General features: G+C 42.0%; 2 protein-coding genes across 3 annotated transcripts in view; one reads left to right on the top strand and one right to left on the bottom strand.

The window, feature by feature from the left end:
* The window catches only part of LOC134455604 (zinc finger protein OZF-like), an 81,886-nt gene that overhangs the window by 41,419 nt on the left and 20,063 nt on the right, over positions 1-20,404 (top strand). The gene's annotated exons all lie outside the window — the stretch shown is intronic.
* On the bottom strand, positions 1,423-3,491 carry LOC134455774 (uncharacterized). Of its 2 annotated transcripts, XM_063207068.1 has the most exons (4): positions 2,949-3,491; positions 2,440-2,523; positions 2,236-2,298; positions 1,423-1,759 (listed from the first exon to the last, which is right to left on the bottom strand). In XM_063207068.1, the coding sequence occupies exons 1-4, from the start codon at positions 3,331-3,333 to the stop codon at positions 1,548-1,550; spliced, it is 744 nt and encodes a 247-aa protein (XP_063063138.1). In that variant the 5' UTR covers positions 3,334-3,491; the 3' UTR covers positions 1,423-1,547. The 2 variants fall into 2 exon arrangements, with proteins under 2 accessions (XP_063063138.1, XP_063063148.1); XM_063207078.1 differs by lacking the exon at positions 2,949-3,491 and having other exon boundaries at positions 2,440-2,789.

Here is a 20,404-nt window from a genome sequence, read left to right on the forward strand (position 1 = left end):
TGCCCATTTATCCATGACGAAGAAGTGTGCAGTCATGAAATAGTGGCGGTACTGTCACACAGTAGCAAACATCTTACGTTAGGCTACATTTTTGCGGAACTTCTCCACTCTCCCCTGTCGCTTTCATGAGCATGCTACCCGACGGTCATTGTCTGATCTTTTTTCAATGTTCGCTAATGTTTGTAATTTAAGGGTCTATGTCTATGCGTAGGCACAAGCCTTCTGATAACAATCACTGTAGTGCCGATCGCAAAGGTTTCGGAAGTGTGGAGTTTTGCAACTTGTTTCAGTCAAGGACACCGAGATAGGAAGTGAACGGCCCTTCCACGCTTTCACTGTGTTATTGCAATAAAGTCTTGCGAATCCATGCAACCATGCACACAACCATGTCAACGAGAGCGTGTATGCCATCACAACTTTGCATCAAGCAAATAATATACAACAGCTTGCAATACGAGCACGAGAGAGAGAGAGAGAGAGAGAGAGAGAGAGAGAGAGACGCGTCTTCCAACAGGTGACATTGTAACGCTTGCATACAGCCTGGCTACTGTACCCCGCAACGCTCTTCATTAGGCCTAGTGATAGGCTATACCCACAAGTATTTTTTCATAACGCGCTGTCCCGTTTTCCCCCGAAGTCGTTCTAAAATATCGACAGAGATTTATGAGTGTCGCGGCCATGATTTTTTTTTACACATTGGACGCACTGGCTAATAAGACGCTCTGACAGTTTTTGACAATATTTTATTATTCTATTATATAGGAAGTGTGTTTCTGAATCTCTCTCTCTTTTGTCTTAAGCCTTCTTAGACTGATTGTGGTTTTCAGTTACCAAAAAAACCCAGAAAGGGATGCAAAATCTTTGCAAAAAATGAGAAAATGCCGCAAAATCTTTGCAAAAAATGAGAAAATGCCGCCACAAAATCAGGCATTTTGACCGCAAAAATCACAAAATCCCAGGGCAAAATCCTGGAGGGACTGCCTATACACAGTTGGCTCCTGAAGCCATATCCCGACAATGGGAGACTGACAGCAGGCCAGCGGCTGTATAATCTCACAACTAGCAGAGCCCGGGCGGTGGTGGAGCACGCCTTTGGGCGTCTGAAAGGGAGGTGGAGGTGCCTCCTGAAACGTAATGACTGTAACATCGAGCTTGTGAAGGACATCACGCTGACAGCCTGTGTGCTTCACAATTTGTGTGAGAGGCACTGTGAGACCTTCGATGTAGAGTGGACAGTTGTAGAGCCAGAGGCCATGTCTGGACCAGTCACAGACCCCCTCTCAGGCCAGGACATCAGAAAGGCCATTATCAAGTATCTCAATAAGGAACTTTGAAGAATAATATTAAATACTTAATACTACTATTAAACATACTGAACATTACTAATTAAATTTACAATTGCAGTTACATTATGGTATTGATGGTCTCTTATTTATAATCAGCATTAAGATTTCTTGAGTAATAGGCCTAAGAGTAATAAGAGTAAGAGTTTACTTTAGATCAATAATAAAATAAAAAGGAGGGCAATTCACAGAACCAATACTAATTTATTTATCTTTCAACACATTAACAAGCTGTGTCAGCACCGACACGATCGCTGTATTCTCCTCCCTCCTTGCAGCCAACTCCATCTCCCTCCTCTTATCTTCTCGGTCCTGCTCCTCCCGACGCAGCGCAGCCTCTCTCTCGTAGAGAGTTTCATCAGTCTCTCTGAAAAAATCTATGAGTTCTTGTGCCGAGGCCGATACCTTCCTTTTTGCTGGAATGACAACATGCAGACATTTAATATATTAGTAATTTACAAGGTTCCCACTGGTGCTTGAATTCCTTGAAAATGCTTGAATTTTAATTAGGTGTTTTCAAGGTTGTGAAAATGCTTGAATTTTTGGTGAAGTGCTTGAAAATGCTTGAAATTTGTGTCAAGTCAAACTGAGTAAACCAAATAATAGAAATAAAATGTTCAGGTACATCAAAAATCTGAGGAAGTGAGATGTCAGATGGGATTTTCCATTCCATCGACACCCTAAACTTGATTAGAATGCAGGAAATTCCATCTTAAAAACACAAAATTTTCCACCCCCCCTTCCCTCGACCGATTAAAGTACTTGAATTTGTTCATGAAAAAGGTGTGGGAACCCTGAATTTAACATCACTTTACATATTACAAACATCATTGTTGTTGTTATTGTTGTTATAGGCCTTTATACTAGGGTACTCATTTGATACCTGACTTACCAGGTCTGGTTCTTGCTGGGATGAGAGTGGAGGAGCCCCTCACTGGTCCTGATTCTGCTGAACCTATGAAGATATGGTTTTAGTCACTGTCTCCTTAATTTTTATTTTAGTCACAGGGGGGCGATAGCGTACTTTGCATGCTGTGATTTACATGTAGCACAACACATGCCCAGCCCAGCAGCATAAAGTAAAACAGTTGTTTACCTGCTGTCTGTGTAGCAGGTGGTGGAGGGGATGGGCTCATCAGGTCCTCCACTGCATCCCAGTCAATTGTTGTTTCGAAATTATCTGAGAAAGAAGAATGCATTTCGTTTGAATTGTAGTTTGAAAGAGTATTACCAGTATATATGTGTGTTGTGTCCTCTTACGACACTAGGTGGCATACTAGGACTAAAAGTACTGTAGCCACTACGGTAACCCGTAGACATCAGAAGAAGACAGTGCACTGACTATACCAGTCTCGTACCACACTTGCTTCTGCTTACGATGTGATGTTTCATACTATGCTCTTGCTTTAAGTAAAGTTTATACATTTATACACAAAGCCTCTTCCTTGCTACCCACAGAACACAACATTGGTGAGTGAGTGACACAACAATGTGCATAGCCGAGGTCTGTTGCAAACTTTTAGACGGTAATAGTCAGGCTTGTTTTTCGTAATCTTTTGGTTTAGTGTACAGTATTTCATTGACGAGTATCAGGTTAATTCTTACCAAGGAGTGTGTCCTCTCCCGAGTCGTCCAGGGGTGCTGTAGCAGCACTAGAGTTTCTTAGCAGACTTTGGTCATTCCCAGGGCGATGGCCAAGTATCTCGTCCATTGTGTCAAACCACTGAAATTTGGCTCGTCCTGCCCCGCTGCGATTGTTATTGTCCTTTGCGACCCTGTACTGTTGTTTCAACTTTTTAATTTTTTCCCTAATTTGTTTGACATCCCTAATAATACCCACCTTTTTTAACTCCTCGCCAATTGTTCGGTAAATTTCGTCGTTTCGTACAACCCCGTCAAATTGCGCTTGAATCGATCCCTCCCCCCAAACTTGCAGAAGACACTTTATGTCTTCGGTCGACCAGTACATTCTGCTCCCATCGCTTGCCATTTTTCGCTCTTAAAATAAACAAAATTAAAGCTCAAATTCTTATTTTGTCTGCGTTGTGTGTATGCTAATGGTAGCCAACCGCTTGTGCACGTTTTGTAAATAGAACGACGGCCTTTGTGACCAGTTCAATGTGACGTGTAAGCACCCGGGTTTAGCCGCTGGCCCAGGTAGCTGAGCAGGAACTGTTACCTAGACAACAGTTCTTGGACTGGCCCGGTTCTGGCCTGGCCCTGACGGTATAAACGGGTGCAGGACCAGGGCTTAAGTTCCTGGGCCTAAGTTCCTGGGCCAATGGCCCGCAGTATAAACGGGGCTAGTGTATCTGTGTTGCAGAAATAGTTTAACAAAATTACCATAGTTAAAAAAAACCAAAAAAAAAAAACCAACTAGCCTAACGCATAGTTTATTTTGCCGAGATTAAAAAAAAATTGGCTAGTTGAACTTTTGTTTGGCTGGTAAGAAAAAATGTCCACTAGCCAAATTGGCTGGTGGTGGAAAAGGTTAATTTAGAGCAGCGGTTCTCAAAGTGTGGTCCGGGGACCACTGGTGGTCCGCAACCAAGCTCAGGTGGTCCTCAGTGGGATTTCTACTTTTCCAAAACAAGCAAGTAGTAGGCTATATTCGTAATTAGAAAGCTAAAAATAGCAAAAGTCTGATCTTCAATCACAATAACACAGACGGTTGACAAGTGGACCCTGAACATTTTTGGGGGGACAAAGTGGTCCGCGATCCGAAAAAGTTTGAGAAACACTGATTTAGAGCCCTGATTACGCTGCAAAATTTGTTGATTGTCTACAGACTTCATAATTCCATGCACACGTCAAGTAGTCCAGTGCCAGAGGCAGCAAAGCAATCTAAAAACATCAGGGAAACTCTGCCATATTTGACTTTAGGGACCGTGTTATTTTCATTGAAGGCCTCATTTATTTTTACCCCATTCGTTTGAGTTAGCAGGAAAAAATGAGGCCTTCAAAGAAAAGAACACGGTCCCTTTATGCAATCATTAATAAAACAATTTATGATTCCATAAATCCAGACCTACATTTATAATGCAACCTGTGTTAGGATCTTGATTCTCACACAATTATATTTACATTTATGATCCTCTTGATGAGAAATAATATTTCTCCCACCCAAGTCGATAACTCCACCTACGCTACGCCCATCAGTGCTTTCTTTAGTGTTTGTAGGCTAAATAATGAAGCTACAAGTGAAGTAACAAACAAACAATGTATTAGTTAAACACTCGCGGCACAATGCCTGCAGTCTGACTACATAGTTCTCCACCGAATGTATGCACACACCGGCAGACTCAAATGTTTCCATGCTTGCATTTTCTGCACGTAAAAACAGACTGAGTATGTCAAATAAAGATACCAGTACATTGCCTTTGCAGTTTGTGTGACAATACAACGCTTACTGAGCTATAAAGCTACGTTGCTTAATAATGGACGCAGTGCTTGCAATGTTGTGAAGGAAATCGTGCTGTTAAATGAGGCTCGCACCATGAGACCTTGTGTGCAGATCTAAAAGGAAAGCTGGTTCGTGACCAGACCCAAGCTACAATTGATGTGTGCATCTGCAGAACTCTAATTTGCTCTTTTTCAGGCGAATACAACATATACTTTCGTGTTCAATACAAATGTTTGTATCTATATTTTTATTCTACACTTCTGTGGACAGCTGTAGGTCAAAACCAACTGAGCAAGTAGGGTAATTCGGCGCACCACTGTTGCATCGAAAATACCATAGGGGGTGGGTCTAAAACGTGAGCAAGAATCTAAACGACTGTAGCGATGTGTAAAATGTGTTAGATTAGAATAGACCTTTAAAATTGAAATAGACCTTCTGTGTTTGCATTCTTGACTGATATGACACCATTAAAAAGTTTCGGGTTGCAAACCGGTTCGGGCTGTATGAAGCTCATAATGGACTGGGCTAGGACTGGGGCGGGTTGAGTTCGTTCAGGCTCGAGTCGGTTTCGGTCTGACGTTTAAGGTCCGTTTCATGCTCTACTGTACAATAGCCTTTCACAGGGATTAAAGTATTCCAGCCCCTGGCCGGATTTCCGGCTTGCAGTGATGGACCGTGGGTTCAAAAATATATATATGGGTGGTTGACGTTTAAGGGTGTAACGCCCCCCCCAAAAAAGTGTTTCCAAGTCCTGAAAAATTGATTGAAAAAAATTGAAAAAAAAGGAAAAAAAAAATCGCCTAATTTTTGCCATTTTTGAGAAAATGTGTCCTGCATCAACACATTAGCCTTGGTCTCATTAGCCGCGCTTCAGCGGCCCGGGGCCGCCCGGGGCTCAGGAGAGTGGCCGGCTCGGAGCTGCCGGCCCCGGGCCATTTTTTGCCTGATCGGACTCATAGCCGACCCCAGGCACATTCAGGTACACGCCTTGTTTGTGAAACGTCAGTCGGGCACAGCCCACTTTCGCCCCAAATCACAGAAGGACAACAACAGAACAACGACAAAGAAGGAGAAGAAAACGGAGCAAACTCTGCTGGAGCAGGTCGCCGTTTGGCTCGTAGCCTACGGACAAAGACGACAAGAACTGCAAAGAAAATGGCTTGCCTTTCAAGAACTGTTTTATTACATGGCAAAGTTGTCGATTCAGAAGCTGTATGGGACGCAGCGCATGTTAAGAAGACAAAGACGCATGAAAATACGAGCAGCTCGACAACTGAGAGAGTGAACAGAAGGAGACGTGCGAACATGCCCAGTTAATCCCCCCAATAGCGCACAGAAGCATGAGCCCCGGACATAGCGAGACATGAATGTGCAGGTAATTGAATAAGTTACCATGTGAAAGGAGACCAAATCCCGGAGACATAGCACATTCATCAGTTGCTATAGAAAATTATGAGCCCCGGACATAGCGACACACCCCCTCGTTGCGGCGTGCCACCTGTCTATTCATGGTGAATGTGCAGGTAATTGAATAAGTTACCATGTGAAAAGAGACCAAATCCCGGAGACATAGCATCTTCATCAGCTGCTATAGAAAATGATGAGCCAGGGGAATAGCGACTATTTATTAAAGTAGCCACGGAAGTAGCGTAGCCTACAAGTCGTTCAATCTGCATAACATCGGTGTGTGTCCTGCAGGGAATTCTAAGTGTGCGCACTATGGCACATGTCTGCAAAACGTATGCCTATGGTTTAGTATGTCTGCAAAACATGAGACACTAGGGCAGCAGAGTGAGGATGATTTTAAATAGGCCTAAGTCAATAACAGCTGTGCTTTACTGTGTAATAATGTGGCTGCATGGGGGACTTATCGCTAAATTCTGGGCAAATTATTAGTTTGGGGTGTTTGGCTTTCTTATGGCATAATGTCATAAGATGCAACTTTGGCACTTCTGTTTGTGTTTTTAAAGTTATTTAGCCAACATAACTTTTTTGTTGTTATCAGGGCATCATGGGCACCACTACTGGGATGTCATAGCTAAGTCATGTCGGCTTTTTTCTGCTTTTAGCCGCCAACTCTTGTGCCAATATCGTGATTTGGCATGCTTTCCACTGGACACCAATAAAAAGTGTCTCACAAATACTCACACATGACATTTATGTCGGCTTATTTAGCTTTTGCGCTATTATCGCCGAAGGTCTGGTAGGCTATATCGCACGTGGGCTATATCGCCTGAGGTTGACCCCGCCTCCGAGCCCGAATTCGACGGGCCAGGGAAAGCGGCCCTTAGCCCCACAACCTGGCCCGGCGGCCATCTTTAGCACCTAGCCCCCTTTTGATGAGATCACCGTCAGCCCCCTTTTGTCCGGGCCAGCCCGGGGCTGGCCCTGCAGTGAGACTAAGGCTATTGTATAGGCATGTCACACCGCAGGAAAATGAAGTCGCACCACAGAAAACTCACTGCATTATGGCCATTTTAATCCTTTTGTATACATGACTGACATCTGAGCTCATGCTAACTTGATAATGATATTGTGTTTAATCTTAATGTGTTTTCATTTATAAAAAACTTGTTTTCCTTCTATAAGAGCAGTCACACCACAGGACACCATAAAATGAACCTAAGCATTGCGTGACAGAAACATTGCAATATGAAGACATATTAAGAGGTTAAGAGTCACCTTAAGCTTCCACAGCATTCTCCAAAACTGAGGTACTGACTGGTTAGGAGCCAGTCTTTAAGATCCTTGTACTTGGCCTTGCAGCTGCCCGTTCACAAACATTGCCATACATGTCACCTCACAGGACGGAATTTGTGTTACGAAATTGTACTTGTAGTTAATATTACTGTCTTTTTTTCACATTCACATATCTTAATATAAAGTTAATATTTATGCAATCATGCCAAAAGCTTCATACATTATTCAAAATGTTGTTGGTTAATTTATATATATATTATATTCCAGGTTTCATTAATGTTATAGTCACGCCACAGGATGTTTGACATATAAACCTTTACATAAATCTTAACAACAATGTTTCTTCTCATCTAAGACTAATATGAAACATAATGTACCACATCTTCTTTCATTGACATTTGTTTTTTAGAGGAAAAATAACAGTTTTATAGGTTCTTAACCAATGTTACGAAAAAACAAGGCATCACGTCTCCCACATGAAGGGTTTATTTGCAAAACGGTGTATCTCCATTTTGTAGAATGTTGGGAAATTCACATTTTTGTATTGGATATTCCATTCTGAACAGTCATTTTCAATAATAAAATACAAAAGTAAAAAAAATGGAGATACAACGTTTTGCAAATAAACCCTTCATATACACTCGAAAATAAATTGACTGCAAAACTCATTTTTAAATGTGCAAATAATATTGCTCCTGATGTACTGTGTCCATTTGTAACAAAAATAAGCTCAAGAAGAGTGGCCACCAGAGGAGCAGTGAATGGTAACTGCATTGCAGAGGTGCGCAAAACTTCTTTTGGTCAGTCTAGTTTCTCAGTTATTGGAACTCAAATGTGGAACAGTTTACCAACTGTAATAAAAATCCAAACAGAGTTTAAATCATTTAACAGACAACTGAAACACTGGCTGAAGGAAAACCAAAAATGTAATCATAACACACAATAGTTAACACACACACACATGCACACACAGCATATACTGTATAGGTCACCCTCATCATCTTGTTTTTTTTTCTTAATGCACAAGGCTTTCATATTATGGGGAGCATGTTTCAAGGTGGCTTGTTATTGTCTTGTATACTGTATTGTACAATTGTACTTTTGGATGATCTACTGTATATGTTATATTAGAGTAGGTAGCCTGATCAGGGACTGAGGTTGCAAATTAGCTATCTAGCTATAAACCTTCCATGTACTCACATCTGCAAGCTGTGTCATGGCTCTGCCATGTCATGTTTGTAACAATGTGCACTGCATTGTCCCTACCAAATAAACTACAAATAAAAAAAATAAATAAATAAAAAGACAACCGAAATCCCTCTTGCGTTTGTCATCCAATGGTAACAAAGAAGTGCACTAAAGCTAACATTGTTAACCAATCAGAAGAAGAAGGGGGCAGGTCTTAGGAAAGTGTGCTACTTCAGTATCTTGCTCGAATCATGCAGTGTCAACAACTCGCTCTACATGACAAGACGCCTTGCACCGTTTACTGCTCTATGAGCAGATGTGTAACTAAACTGTATGCTATGGATTGGTGATGCTGTTGTCAACAAAAACATAAAAATAAATTAAACTGGACATTGTGTTTGGACATGGAGAAGGTCGATAAGCATTTTAGTAGCTAGCGTTGATGGAGCTTCTCTGTAGCCTAGCGCGAGCCAGACCCGTACAGCAAAAAGCTGTACCAGGGTCTAGGAGGGCTGGGCGGCAGTGTGGGCGGGATAAACGGTTGCTTCAGCACTCAACGTCACGCAATAGGATGGTGGATGATGGAACAACCAATCCCCACACACTTCTGTGTAACGTCACAGCTGTCTTTCACAACGTACACGCGACACGCCCCTTTGTAGGTGAAGCGGCAACTTCGAGCCGTCGTAGCAGTGAATGCGTGTGATGACCACAGCCACAAACAAGTTTCCTAATGAATCGTGTTTTCACTTATACAGTTCAAAAATGCCTCGTTTTCAACCACATGGCCCTCCTTGATCAACCAACGAAATGTCGAGCAATTTGGGGCTTGTTAAATGGTTATATTTATGATTGTTGTCAACATGGCATGTTCGGCGTTAGCATCTCTGCTGTCTTTGAAGTGTGTTGTTATTTTGTCCGAGTATTCCTTTTTTGCTTTCCTGATGCCCTGGGACAGGTTTGCCCTTGCTGTTTTTAGGCCAGCTACATCTGCTCTGAAGGCTTTGTCTCTGGCCCTCAGCAGTCGGTGAACGTCTCCTGTGAACCATGGCTTCTGGTTGGCCCTGGTGGTGATTTGTTTTATTTCTGTAACATCATCGATGCATTTTGTGATGTAGGAGGTCACGGTGTCTGTGTACTCCTCAATGTCAATGTGGTTGCTGTGGGTGGCAGCTGTTTTGAAAATGTCCCAATCTGTGGTTCCGAAGCAGTCCTGTAGTCGTGAGACGGCCCCCTCTGGCCATGTTCTCACCTCCTTCAGAACTGGTTTGGTGAGTTTTGCCCTTTGTCTGTAAGCTGGCAGTAGCAGGATCGTTAAGTGGTCTGATAGTCCGATGTGGGGGATGGGCTTTGCCTTGTATGCTCCTTTCTGAGGGGTGTAAACAAAGTCCAGGGTGTTTTGTCCTCTTGTTGGGAAGTTAACATGTTGGTGAAATTTTGGAAGTACTGTTTTGAGATTTCCGTGGTTAAAATCTCCCAAGACTACTGTGAAGGCATCTGGGTGTGCATCTTGTTGTTCACTGATGCCCCGATGCAGCTCGTTCAGTGCCTCGCTTCTGACGCTGTTGTTGTTGCTGGGAGCGAGATACACTGCGACTAGTAGAATAGCGGATATTTCTCTTGGTAAATAGAAGGGTCGGCACTTGATGATCATGAACTCCACTAGTGGAGAGCAGTGCCTCTGTACCACCGTAGCATTTTTGCACCAAGCATCATGTGTGTAAACACATATTCCTCCCCCTCGTTTTTTCTCTGCAAGGGCTCTGTCCGCTCGGTGGCACGTTAGTTGCTCCAGTTGTAAAGCCGAGTCGGGTATGCCGTCGTTCAGCCATGATTCCGTGAACACAGTCAGTTCCTCACGGTTTTGTTCGCTGATCTTAGTAGCCGTATGTCATCCATCTTATTGTCCAGAGATCTTACGTTTGCCAAGAGAATTGATGGTATTGCTGGACGAGTTGGGTTGGCTGCAAGCCGTGTTTCGACGCCACCTCGTTTGCCCCTCTTCCTACTTCTGAAAGTCGCGATGATTGGTTAAAGTTGCGATATCGCACGTAATTCGTAGGAATTCATTGATGTTGCAAATCGCACATTCCTGGATCATCGCAAATTCCTGGACAGACTGATAAGTTACCTGCCATTTTCCCTAATTCTGCTGAGCTGTCGTTTCTTGGAGGTGTACACTAATTACATTGCAGAAGTACTGTACAAGCACTGCGATTGTGTGTGAGGAGGGGCTTGGTTCTGAACGTAACTCCCCTCTCTAAATGTGAGCGAGAGTGGAAGGATTTTTTTTTTTGGGGGGGGGGGTTGGTGGCTTGGGGGCAGTGTCAAATTGGTAGGCTTACTATGTGGTGTGTTTGGGGGGGAGGTGTTGAAAAAAGGATAAAATGTATGTAGGAAAAGTGTGTTGGCTTCTTCGTACTTAGAATGTTATTTAGTAATGAGCCTCTATCTCGTTGCAGATCATGATGCAGAATCGAAAACTACAAACAGAAATGGGAAGCCATTCACAGAAAAAGACCATCTAATTGCGCACCAATACTCTGGTGAGCATCCGTATAAGTGTAGCACATGTGCAAAGACTTTTGCAAGCAAAGGCGTTCTCAAAACACATCAGACGGTTCACACTGGAGAAAGGCCATACCAGTGCTCTACATGCCCGAAGGCCTTCGCACGACGATCTCAACTGATGAGACATGAGAAAACCCACACTGGAGGAAAGTCACATCAGTGTGGTTCATGTGGAAAAGTCTTCACACAACGAGGGCAACTGGAAAGGCACGAGAAAAGATACACCGTCAAACCTGTGGGAGAAGAGGACAAGACGTCCCAAACCGAAAAAGGGCGTATGTGTTGTGGAGACCCACCCAAGTTATTCCCTTGCACCACTTGTGGAAAAGAATTCCTGAAAGCAACACGCCTTAAGATTCACCTTAGAAGTCATACAGGGGAAAAGCCTTATCTCTGCGCCATATGCGGAAATACTTTTTCTCAAAAATCCGGTCTCTTCACACACCAGCAACTTCATTCTGGAGAAAAAGCATATCAGTGTATGATCTGTGGAAAGGCTTTTGCCAATTCTAGCCGTCTATCTGCACACAAGAAAACCCACTCAAGCGCCAAGCAGCATGAGTGTCCAACATGTGGAAAAGCCTTTGCTCGTATGTACTTACTGACGAGGCACCAGAGACGCCATACTGGAGAAAAAAACTATCATTGTAAAATATGTGGCAAGAGCTTTGCACACGAATATGCCTCAAAACATCAAAAAATTCATATGGAGGATAAGCGGCACAAGTGCACCACATGTGAAATGACTTTTACAACCACTTGTCAACTCAAGAGGCATTTGCTGGTCCACACTGGAGAAAAGCCGTACCAGTGCACCTCATGTGGAAAGGCCTTTGCAGACTTGCGTACTCTAAAACGACACCAGAGAAGCCATACTGGAGAACAACCAGATTAGTGTAATTCATAGTGAATACATGTTTGAGTTCAAAAACATTTTATTTCATAGGACATAAAATCCAAATGTCCTTAAAATCCAGTTTTTATCAACTAAGGCAGGGGTGGCCAACCAGTCGGAGACCAAGAGCCACATTTTGTAATGTGTCACAGCAAAGTACACCTCCAGCATAGGCACATCAGCACACAGACATCACACGGGCATATAAACATGCGCCCACCCACCAACACCCCCCATCCTTCTCGCACCACAGACCAGCAACAACATACACATGGGCATGAACATCAACCATCTCAACCATCACAACCATCACACACACACACACACACACACACACACACACACACACACACACACACACACACACACACACACACACACACACACACACACACACACACACACATTGATGTTACACCCCAACTTGATGACCTGACTACAAGACAATCCTGAATATAAGGTGACCCCCCCTCCCCCTTTTTTGCAACTTCATTTTATGTGGGAAAATTGTTTTTTTTTTTCAAGATCAACATTTTGTTTTACATAGGGGTCATTCCATGTCAATTCACACGCCTTCCCCACATGACCCTCTCCGATTTACCCGATTTCTCACATATAGGTACCTTTTGATGTCAATTGAAAGAATACCAAGTATTAGCACCCTACGTCTAACGGTTGCGGAGATGAAGCCCTCCAAAGTTGGGGTGCCATGCCCACTTTTCAAGCCTGTGAATTGCATACAAAATTTACAAGCAGATTTTGACACCTCTGGTTTTAGTTTGAAGGAAGATACAGGCCTAAAAATCACCATGGCCCCTCAATATGACCCTGTCTACCAGATGATGTACTTACAAATGGCATGCCTTGATTATTTTTGGCTATATTAAGCCTTAAAAACTGAATTAGTGAAACGCGTGTTGAAGAGTCTTGCCACTTTGGGGTTCCAGATCTTGGAAACTATGTATGCTTTGGGAGTTATAATTGATTTTCCTTCATATTTGGGAACTGTACAGTGTATTCCAAAAAAAGTAGGGCACTCAGCCTTTTAATGATCGAATCGGAGGGACTCAAAAACAGCTTTTGGACAAAATGACCTTACGGTACCCTCTACTTCAGGCCTCAAATTAACCATGTGGGCACTTGATGACTGGAACGCCCTTTTAACCCCATGTACAGTAGCACTGTATCAAACATTCAAGCTTGGAAAATTTTTGTTTTTCAAAGTTCTTCATATTAATCTTGGCCTTCAAAGTATATGTTTTTGTCTATGTCTTATCACAGTGTCTGGTTTGTCTGCTGCCATCTGCTGGTCAAAAAAACGCAACAACAGTGTAATGTAAGAAAACAAAAGGGGTTGTAAAGTCTTGCCCATAATTTACCAATAAAGTAGCCGAGAAATCTAGACGCCCCTAGGGGTTAAGCTCGCTAGGCTACCAGTAAAGCACTTTAATTCTACAGTATATTGCTATAAATTAATTATGATTTTAACGAGCATTATGCAGAATGCTCAATCATGATTACATTTCTACCAGGACACCCCCACCCCCATGTCTGGTAGAAATGTAGTGCAGGGTGAGGCCATCTTGGGACTGGCATCATGATTGAGCATTAATCAGTCACACTTAGTCAAGTCAAGTTTATTGTCAATTTCTTTACATGCACTGGTCATACAAAGAATTTGAAATTGCGTTTCTTGCTCTCCCATGCAGACATAGACTAATCTAGGTAAGGACATAGACAGTATAGACATAGACAGTACTCATACATGGACATAGACAGTATGGACGTAGACATTGCTCATACAGACATTTAAAGTGCAAGACTGGACAACAGAAGACTTGTAGAGAACATACATTAAGAGGCCAGTGTCTCTATTGGTATATCCAATACATCGCTTGAGTTGTCCATTCTTATCTGCAACAGCTGTTGCCGACTGTACATGCGTTCCGACATAGTTTCCGACGATAGACATTTCGAATGACACATTATAACACAAATAAACACTGCGAGTTGGGAGAGTAAGGAGTCGCTGCAGCTACGTGCGCCACATCCGGGTACACTCTTACTAGGAAATGTTTTAAACTAGAAATATTCATCATGCTTGTTAAAATCATAACTATATAGCAATATGCTGTATAATAATTACAGTGCTTTATTGGTTAATTATGGGCAAGATTTTCCAGCCCCTTTTGTTTTCTCACATTACGCTGTTGTTACTTTTTTAGACCAGCAGATGGCAGTAGACAAAACAGACACTGTGATACGATATAGAGAAAAACACATATACTTTGAAGGCCAAGATTAATATGAAGAACTTTGAAAAACAACATTTTTCCAAGCTTGAATGTTTGATACAGTGCTACTGTACATGGGGTTAAAATGGCGTTCCAGTCATCAAGTGCCCACATGGTTAATTTGAGGCCTGAAGTAGAGGGTACCGTAAGGTCATTTTGTCCCAAAGCTGTTTTTGAGTCCCTCCTATTTTATCTTTTAAAGTCTGAGCGCCCTACTTTTTTTTGGAATACACTGTACAGTTCCCAAATATGATGGAAAATCAATTATAACTCCCAAAAGCATGCATAGTTTCCAAGATCTGGAACCCCAAAGTGGCAAGACTCTTCAACACGCGTTTCACTAATTCAGTTTTTAAGGCTTAATATAGCCAAAAATAATCAAGGCATGCCATTTGTAAGTACATCATCTGGTAGACAGGGTCATATTGAGGGGCCATGGTGATTTTTAGGCCTGTATCTTCCTTCAAACTAAAAGCAGAGGTGTCAAAATCTGCTTGTAAATTTTGTATGCAATTCACAGGCTTGAAAAGTGGGCATGGCACCCCAACTTTGGAGGGCTTCATCTCCGCAACCGTTGGACATAGGGTGCTAATACTTGGTATTCTTTCAATTGACATCAAAAGGTACCTGTATGTGAGATATCGGGTTAATCGGAGAGGGTCACCTGGGGAGATTCTAGGGAATCATGTGAATTGACATGGAATGACCCATAGGAAAGGGTAGGCCTAGTCAAGTTAAAATTCTGTTCTGTTCACATTTTAATAAAACACCTGTCACAGTATAATTTCCATGAGCAGTCTTTATAACAGAGCACATTAATCAATTGATGATAACTCGGAACAAAGATTCTGTCTGTAGTCCGCGAAAATGAGACTTTGTTGAGACCAAAAACATAATTTCACATTCGGGCCAATAGCCACGTGCACTCTTGGGATGCACATTTATCCCCGCCATGTCAAAGCTTAGCCTATCTGTACTGTCCCAGGGGTTGTTCACTCGCAGTCTCGGAACTAGCTAGCCACAAATGGCTAACCCTATCCGAACAAGTGCAAATTGAATGGGTCTCAATGGAGTTTTCATTTCATTTCATCATTTCATTTCTATTATAATTTTTGTGATTTTATATATTTTTTTGCCCTGAAATATTAATATTCAGTTCGGAACTAGAAATAATAAGACCTCGTTTGAGTAGTGTTTCGATTATTTTGCGCAACTAGATTGTTTTATACTGGGACACAAAGCTCAATATTTATGAGGGCAAACCCATAAACATTAGCGGGATGCTAGCGAGTACAGGTCGAAATCTTCTTTCTTGCTTTAAAACTGGACACCTGAATAGTGCTTACCAGGACCTACCATAGCTGAAGCAGACCTCAATATCCTTGAGAGGTCTGTTGTCACCATGTATGACAAGCAGCACTACAGCCAAGGTTGATGAGGCAAGACTGGAATTATTTGCTCGGAAGCAAAGATCATATGATTCTATTCCACCAACAAGTGCATCTCAGGTACAGCATGTGAAACGGTCTCCTTTCCAGGCAGCCTACATAAGGGGCCAGGCAACTATATGTGCAAAATGCAGACTGAGGATTATGCAACTGGGGATGGCATAAAGATGGTGAGGTCTGGAGAGTGTTCTGGTAAATTCTTCCACCCATCGCTCAGGCCTGTCAGCAGTTGACAAAATGTTGCTACAAGACAGAATGCAGAGGATTATGCAAATGTTCTCACTTCAGCCTGAGGTGCATCCAGTTATGCACTTGCAGATGTGAGAACTAAATAGATAGAAACAATAAAAAGTAACAAAACACTCAACTCAAACAACATCCCCTTTTTTCACTTGACCCAGAACATCTTTTGGCAACACCTGAGTTGAAGAGAACAACTTTCCCCTCCCCGTGTTCACTATGTCATTGTAGTTGGGTGGGAGACGTGACACCTTGTTTTTTCGTAACATTGGTTAAAAACCTACAAAACTGTTATTTTTCCTTTAAAAAACAGATGTCAATAAAAGAAGATGTGGTACATTATGTTTCATATTAGTCTTAGATGAGAAGAAACATTTTTGTTAAGATTTATGTAAAGGTTTATATGTCAAATATCCTGCGGTGTGACTGTAACATTAATGAAACCTGGAATATAATATTATATATAAATTGCCCAACAACATTTTGAATAATGTATGAAGCATTTGGCATGATTGTATAAATATTAACTTTGTATTAAGATATGTGAATGTGAAAAAAACTCAAGACAGTAATATTAACTACAAGTTCAATTTCGTAACACAAATTGCGTTTGTGAATGGGCAGCTGCAAGGCCAACTACAAGGGTCTTCAAGACTGGCTCCTAACCAGTTAGTACCTCAGTTATTGGAGAGTGCTGTGGAAGTTTATGGTGACTATTAACCTCTTAATATGTCTTCATATTGCAATTTCCTGTCACGCAATGCTTAGGTTCATTTTATGGTGTCCTGTGGTGTGACTGCTTTTATAGAAGGAAAAAAAGCTTTTTTTTGTAAATGAAAACACATATTAAGATTAAACACAATATCATCATCAAGTTAGCATGAGCTCAGATGTCAGTCATGTATACAAAATAATTAAAATGGCCATAATGCAGTGAATTTGCTGTGGTGTGACATGCCTATGCAATGTGTTGATGCAGGACACATTTCCCCAAAAATGGCAAAAATAAGGCGAAATTCCACGGAACACTAAGTGCTTTATTTTTTTGTATTTTTTTCCAATTTTTTCCATCATTTTTTTCAGGAATTGGAAAAACTTTTTTTGGGGCGGGGGGCGTTACGCCCTTAAACGTCAACCACCCAGTTATAGTAAGACTCTCTGCAATACAGTACAGTGTTTCCCACAGAAATTTTGGAAACTATGGGGGCACTCCATACATACATTTCACGCGGGCCATTTGGGTTTTTTTTGGGGGGGGGGGGGCATGGAAATGTACGCGGCTTAAACTCAAAATGGCGAAACAATGACCACTAGTGTGCCAAATATGGTGCTTGTATGACCAACTGAAATATTCTCTCACTAATCTGCCTAACTACCCCCTCATGAGCTTTTTTTCACGCCGGAGTTACTCCTCCTCAGCGCTCCGGGACCTCCGACTTCACAAATTAAGCACTGTGTAAAGTGTTTCTCGACAGGGGGCCTTAGGGGGTGCTGAGAAGGATTCAAGATTTCAAGATTCAAGATTCAAGATTAGTTTATTACGTCTTATTATAGGTTTGAAGCCTATAAAGAGTAAAAATTGTTGTGTTTCTTTTTTGTGTCCTCAAAGATTAAAGAATAAAAATAAAAATAAAAAAGAGAGAGAGGGGGGGGGGTGCAAAGAAAGTGCCTTGTTGTCTTCAGCATGAATTCAGTAATCTAACTGCTTGGTGGAAGAAACTACTTTGGAGTCTGGTAGTGTGAGACTTCAGGCTTCTGTACCGTTTCCCAGATGGTAATCTAGTAAACAGTTCATGGTTGGGGTGACTAGGATCAGCCAAGATTTTGTTTGTCTTCCTGATGCTCCTTCCGTCGAATAACTCCAGTATGGAGGGTAAGTCACAGCCGCATATCTTCTGAGCTGTACGGCCATTAATATTCGAATCTGTCATGGGTATTGCTTTTTTGGGTATTTCATTGTTATTGATTAAAATCATTTCCTTGTAAACATCGCAATTCACAGTCTCAATTTATTTTTTCCATGGCTGGTTAATCACTACAGCTGTGTTGAGGAGAGTCGCGTGCGTGGCTCATCTCTCTGTGTTCCGTAGCAGGACACTTGCGGCAGGCAGTCTCCCCCAGAGTCAGTGTCCGCATAACAAGCAGATGAGTGCTGCAGAGTTCCATTCAAGTGAATGGCTACAGTTAATAAACAAAGCATCATCACATTACTTTTTGGAGTTGTTGACGAGCTTCTGGAATTATGTGATTCAACCCAACCCAGTTCCCGTGATTACGCCAAGAGTAAGATAATAACTTCTTGTTTTTTGGATTTTGACCAAATTAGCTTCGTTGGTCTGGGTGTCAGATCAGGCAGACTCCAGGTGATGATTTTGTTAGCATGCTTTTAGCATGTTTTTAGCGCACTGCTAGTTTGTGTAATGTTCGTTTTTAGACGAGAGCAGTCATCTTACCTGGACCTACAAACACACTACCTAAATGTCCGTCATTAGTGATAGAAAATAAATACATATTTGTTGATATTGGTGCTGTGTGCTCAATTCTCATGATTCCCATATGATCCAATTCAAATTTTAACTTGGGCTACAAGTTTGACATGGCTGCTAGCTTTGCCATGTTTTAATCTGCATTCACACCTCTAAGTACCGTCTTCTTATAAGTGCTGAACGATCGCTAAACAATAATGGCTGGTTGAATGCATGTTGTTAATGGGCCATTAGGCTACATCTCTGGTTGGAATAGCCTTTTACTAGTCACTGACTGGGGGAAAGAACAACTTCAGCTTGACATCAGGTCTAACTGGGGCAATTTTAATGGTAAAAAATATGGATAAATATTCGAATATATTCGAATATCGTTTTTAATTTAGAAACGAACTTTGACTATGATTTTGGGGCACAAGTCAAAGCCCTACTCTCCACTGTCTCACCGTTGATGTTAATGGTTTCAAACTGGTGTTCTTTCCTCCTGAAGTCAACTATTAACCCTTTTACTGCTGTCGTCGCAAAATTGCGACAGGTCGCGGTATTGAATTAGGTGGGCTGTCACGTCGAATAGAGTGTAAAATCTTGTCCATACTCCTTTCCACTGGGTGGCAGACATGTGGTACTTCAATCCTTTCTAAGAATTTCGACCCCTCTTAGTGCATTTTTTTCCGAGTAATTTCCATCTGAAAACCCAGACGCGGAAGTTGGGTTGCAAGTCACTATTTCAAAACAAAGGAGGATCGGCGTTGTGAGATTGTGCACATAATTTTTTCCTCTAATTCAAGGCCAAATACATTCCAAATGCAAGTTGTCTTGGTGGTTTATGTTTACTGACATTATATTTTCCCACAAGTTGATTGTACCGTATTAGCCCGAATATAAGACGATCCTGATTATAAGACGACCCCCCATTTTCAGGCTCATGTTTTGGGGAAAAGTTTTTTGAAGACTTAATTTTGTTTCACATTTGAAACTTTTCTCAAAATGCAGTTTTTAATTTGTTGGAAAATCTGAGGCTTTTTACAAAGAACAAATTTCAAAATATAATTTTCATGGAATTTCCATGATATAAGACCATAGATGGCTACTCATATCCTTTCCCTTTCTTTACTCACTTCACCTGCAAGCGCCAATAGGCACCGTAACAGGCTACAGCCGTCTGGGCCCGCCTGTTTAAAGTGCGACGCAACATAGCCTACTTTCAGAGTCTGCGCCATCCAGGCAGGCAACCAGTCCAGTAGAGATAGGCAATCTATTGTGCAATGCACAGATTTTGCGAAATGCTTCGTTGACAGCAATATCTAACCCGCAGCCGTCTCGCCAAATCGCCGTTCATTTTATTCATCCAAAGTTTTCCGTTGGACTGTAGAAACCGAACGTGACCAAAGGCAGAATGACGCATTGCACTTGAAACCCATGCGCTGCCTATCAGGACCACGTTGACCACCAAGTCCGATTGATATTCATTTCGTACCAAGGGTAAAACTCCTAGTGATTTTATATGAACAAGACAATCTCTTGCCCTAACCATTATTCTGTGTTGTTGCATCGTTGCGAGGCATATCGTCGCTTTGTCACGCACACACAGATGACCATTGATTGGCTTATGACAGCATCCAAAACTTAGCCTACAGGTTGTTCTTCAAATCACCCTTCATTTCTTTAGTTCTAGTGGCGTTATCGGCTGACCAGAGAGAACGACCAAAGCTTTCCTGATGAGACTGTAAAACCAAACACAAATAAAAGCAGAGCAACAAGCCGCGATTGACTTGTGTTTTTCCCCTTGCACTGTCGTCCGCATCGCGTTGACATTGACAGTTGATAGACGTGCGGTGC

This window comes from Engraulis encrasicolus, chromosome 1 (genome assembly GCF_034702125.1).
Source record: "Engraulis encrasicolus isolate BLACKSEA-1 chromosome 1, IST_EnEncr_1.0, whole genome shotgun sequence".
NCBI classification, from domain to species: Eukaryota; Metazoa; Chordata; class Actinopteri; order Clupeiformes; family Engraulidae; genus Engraulis; species Engraulis encrasicolus.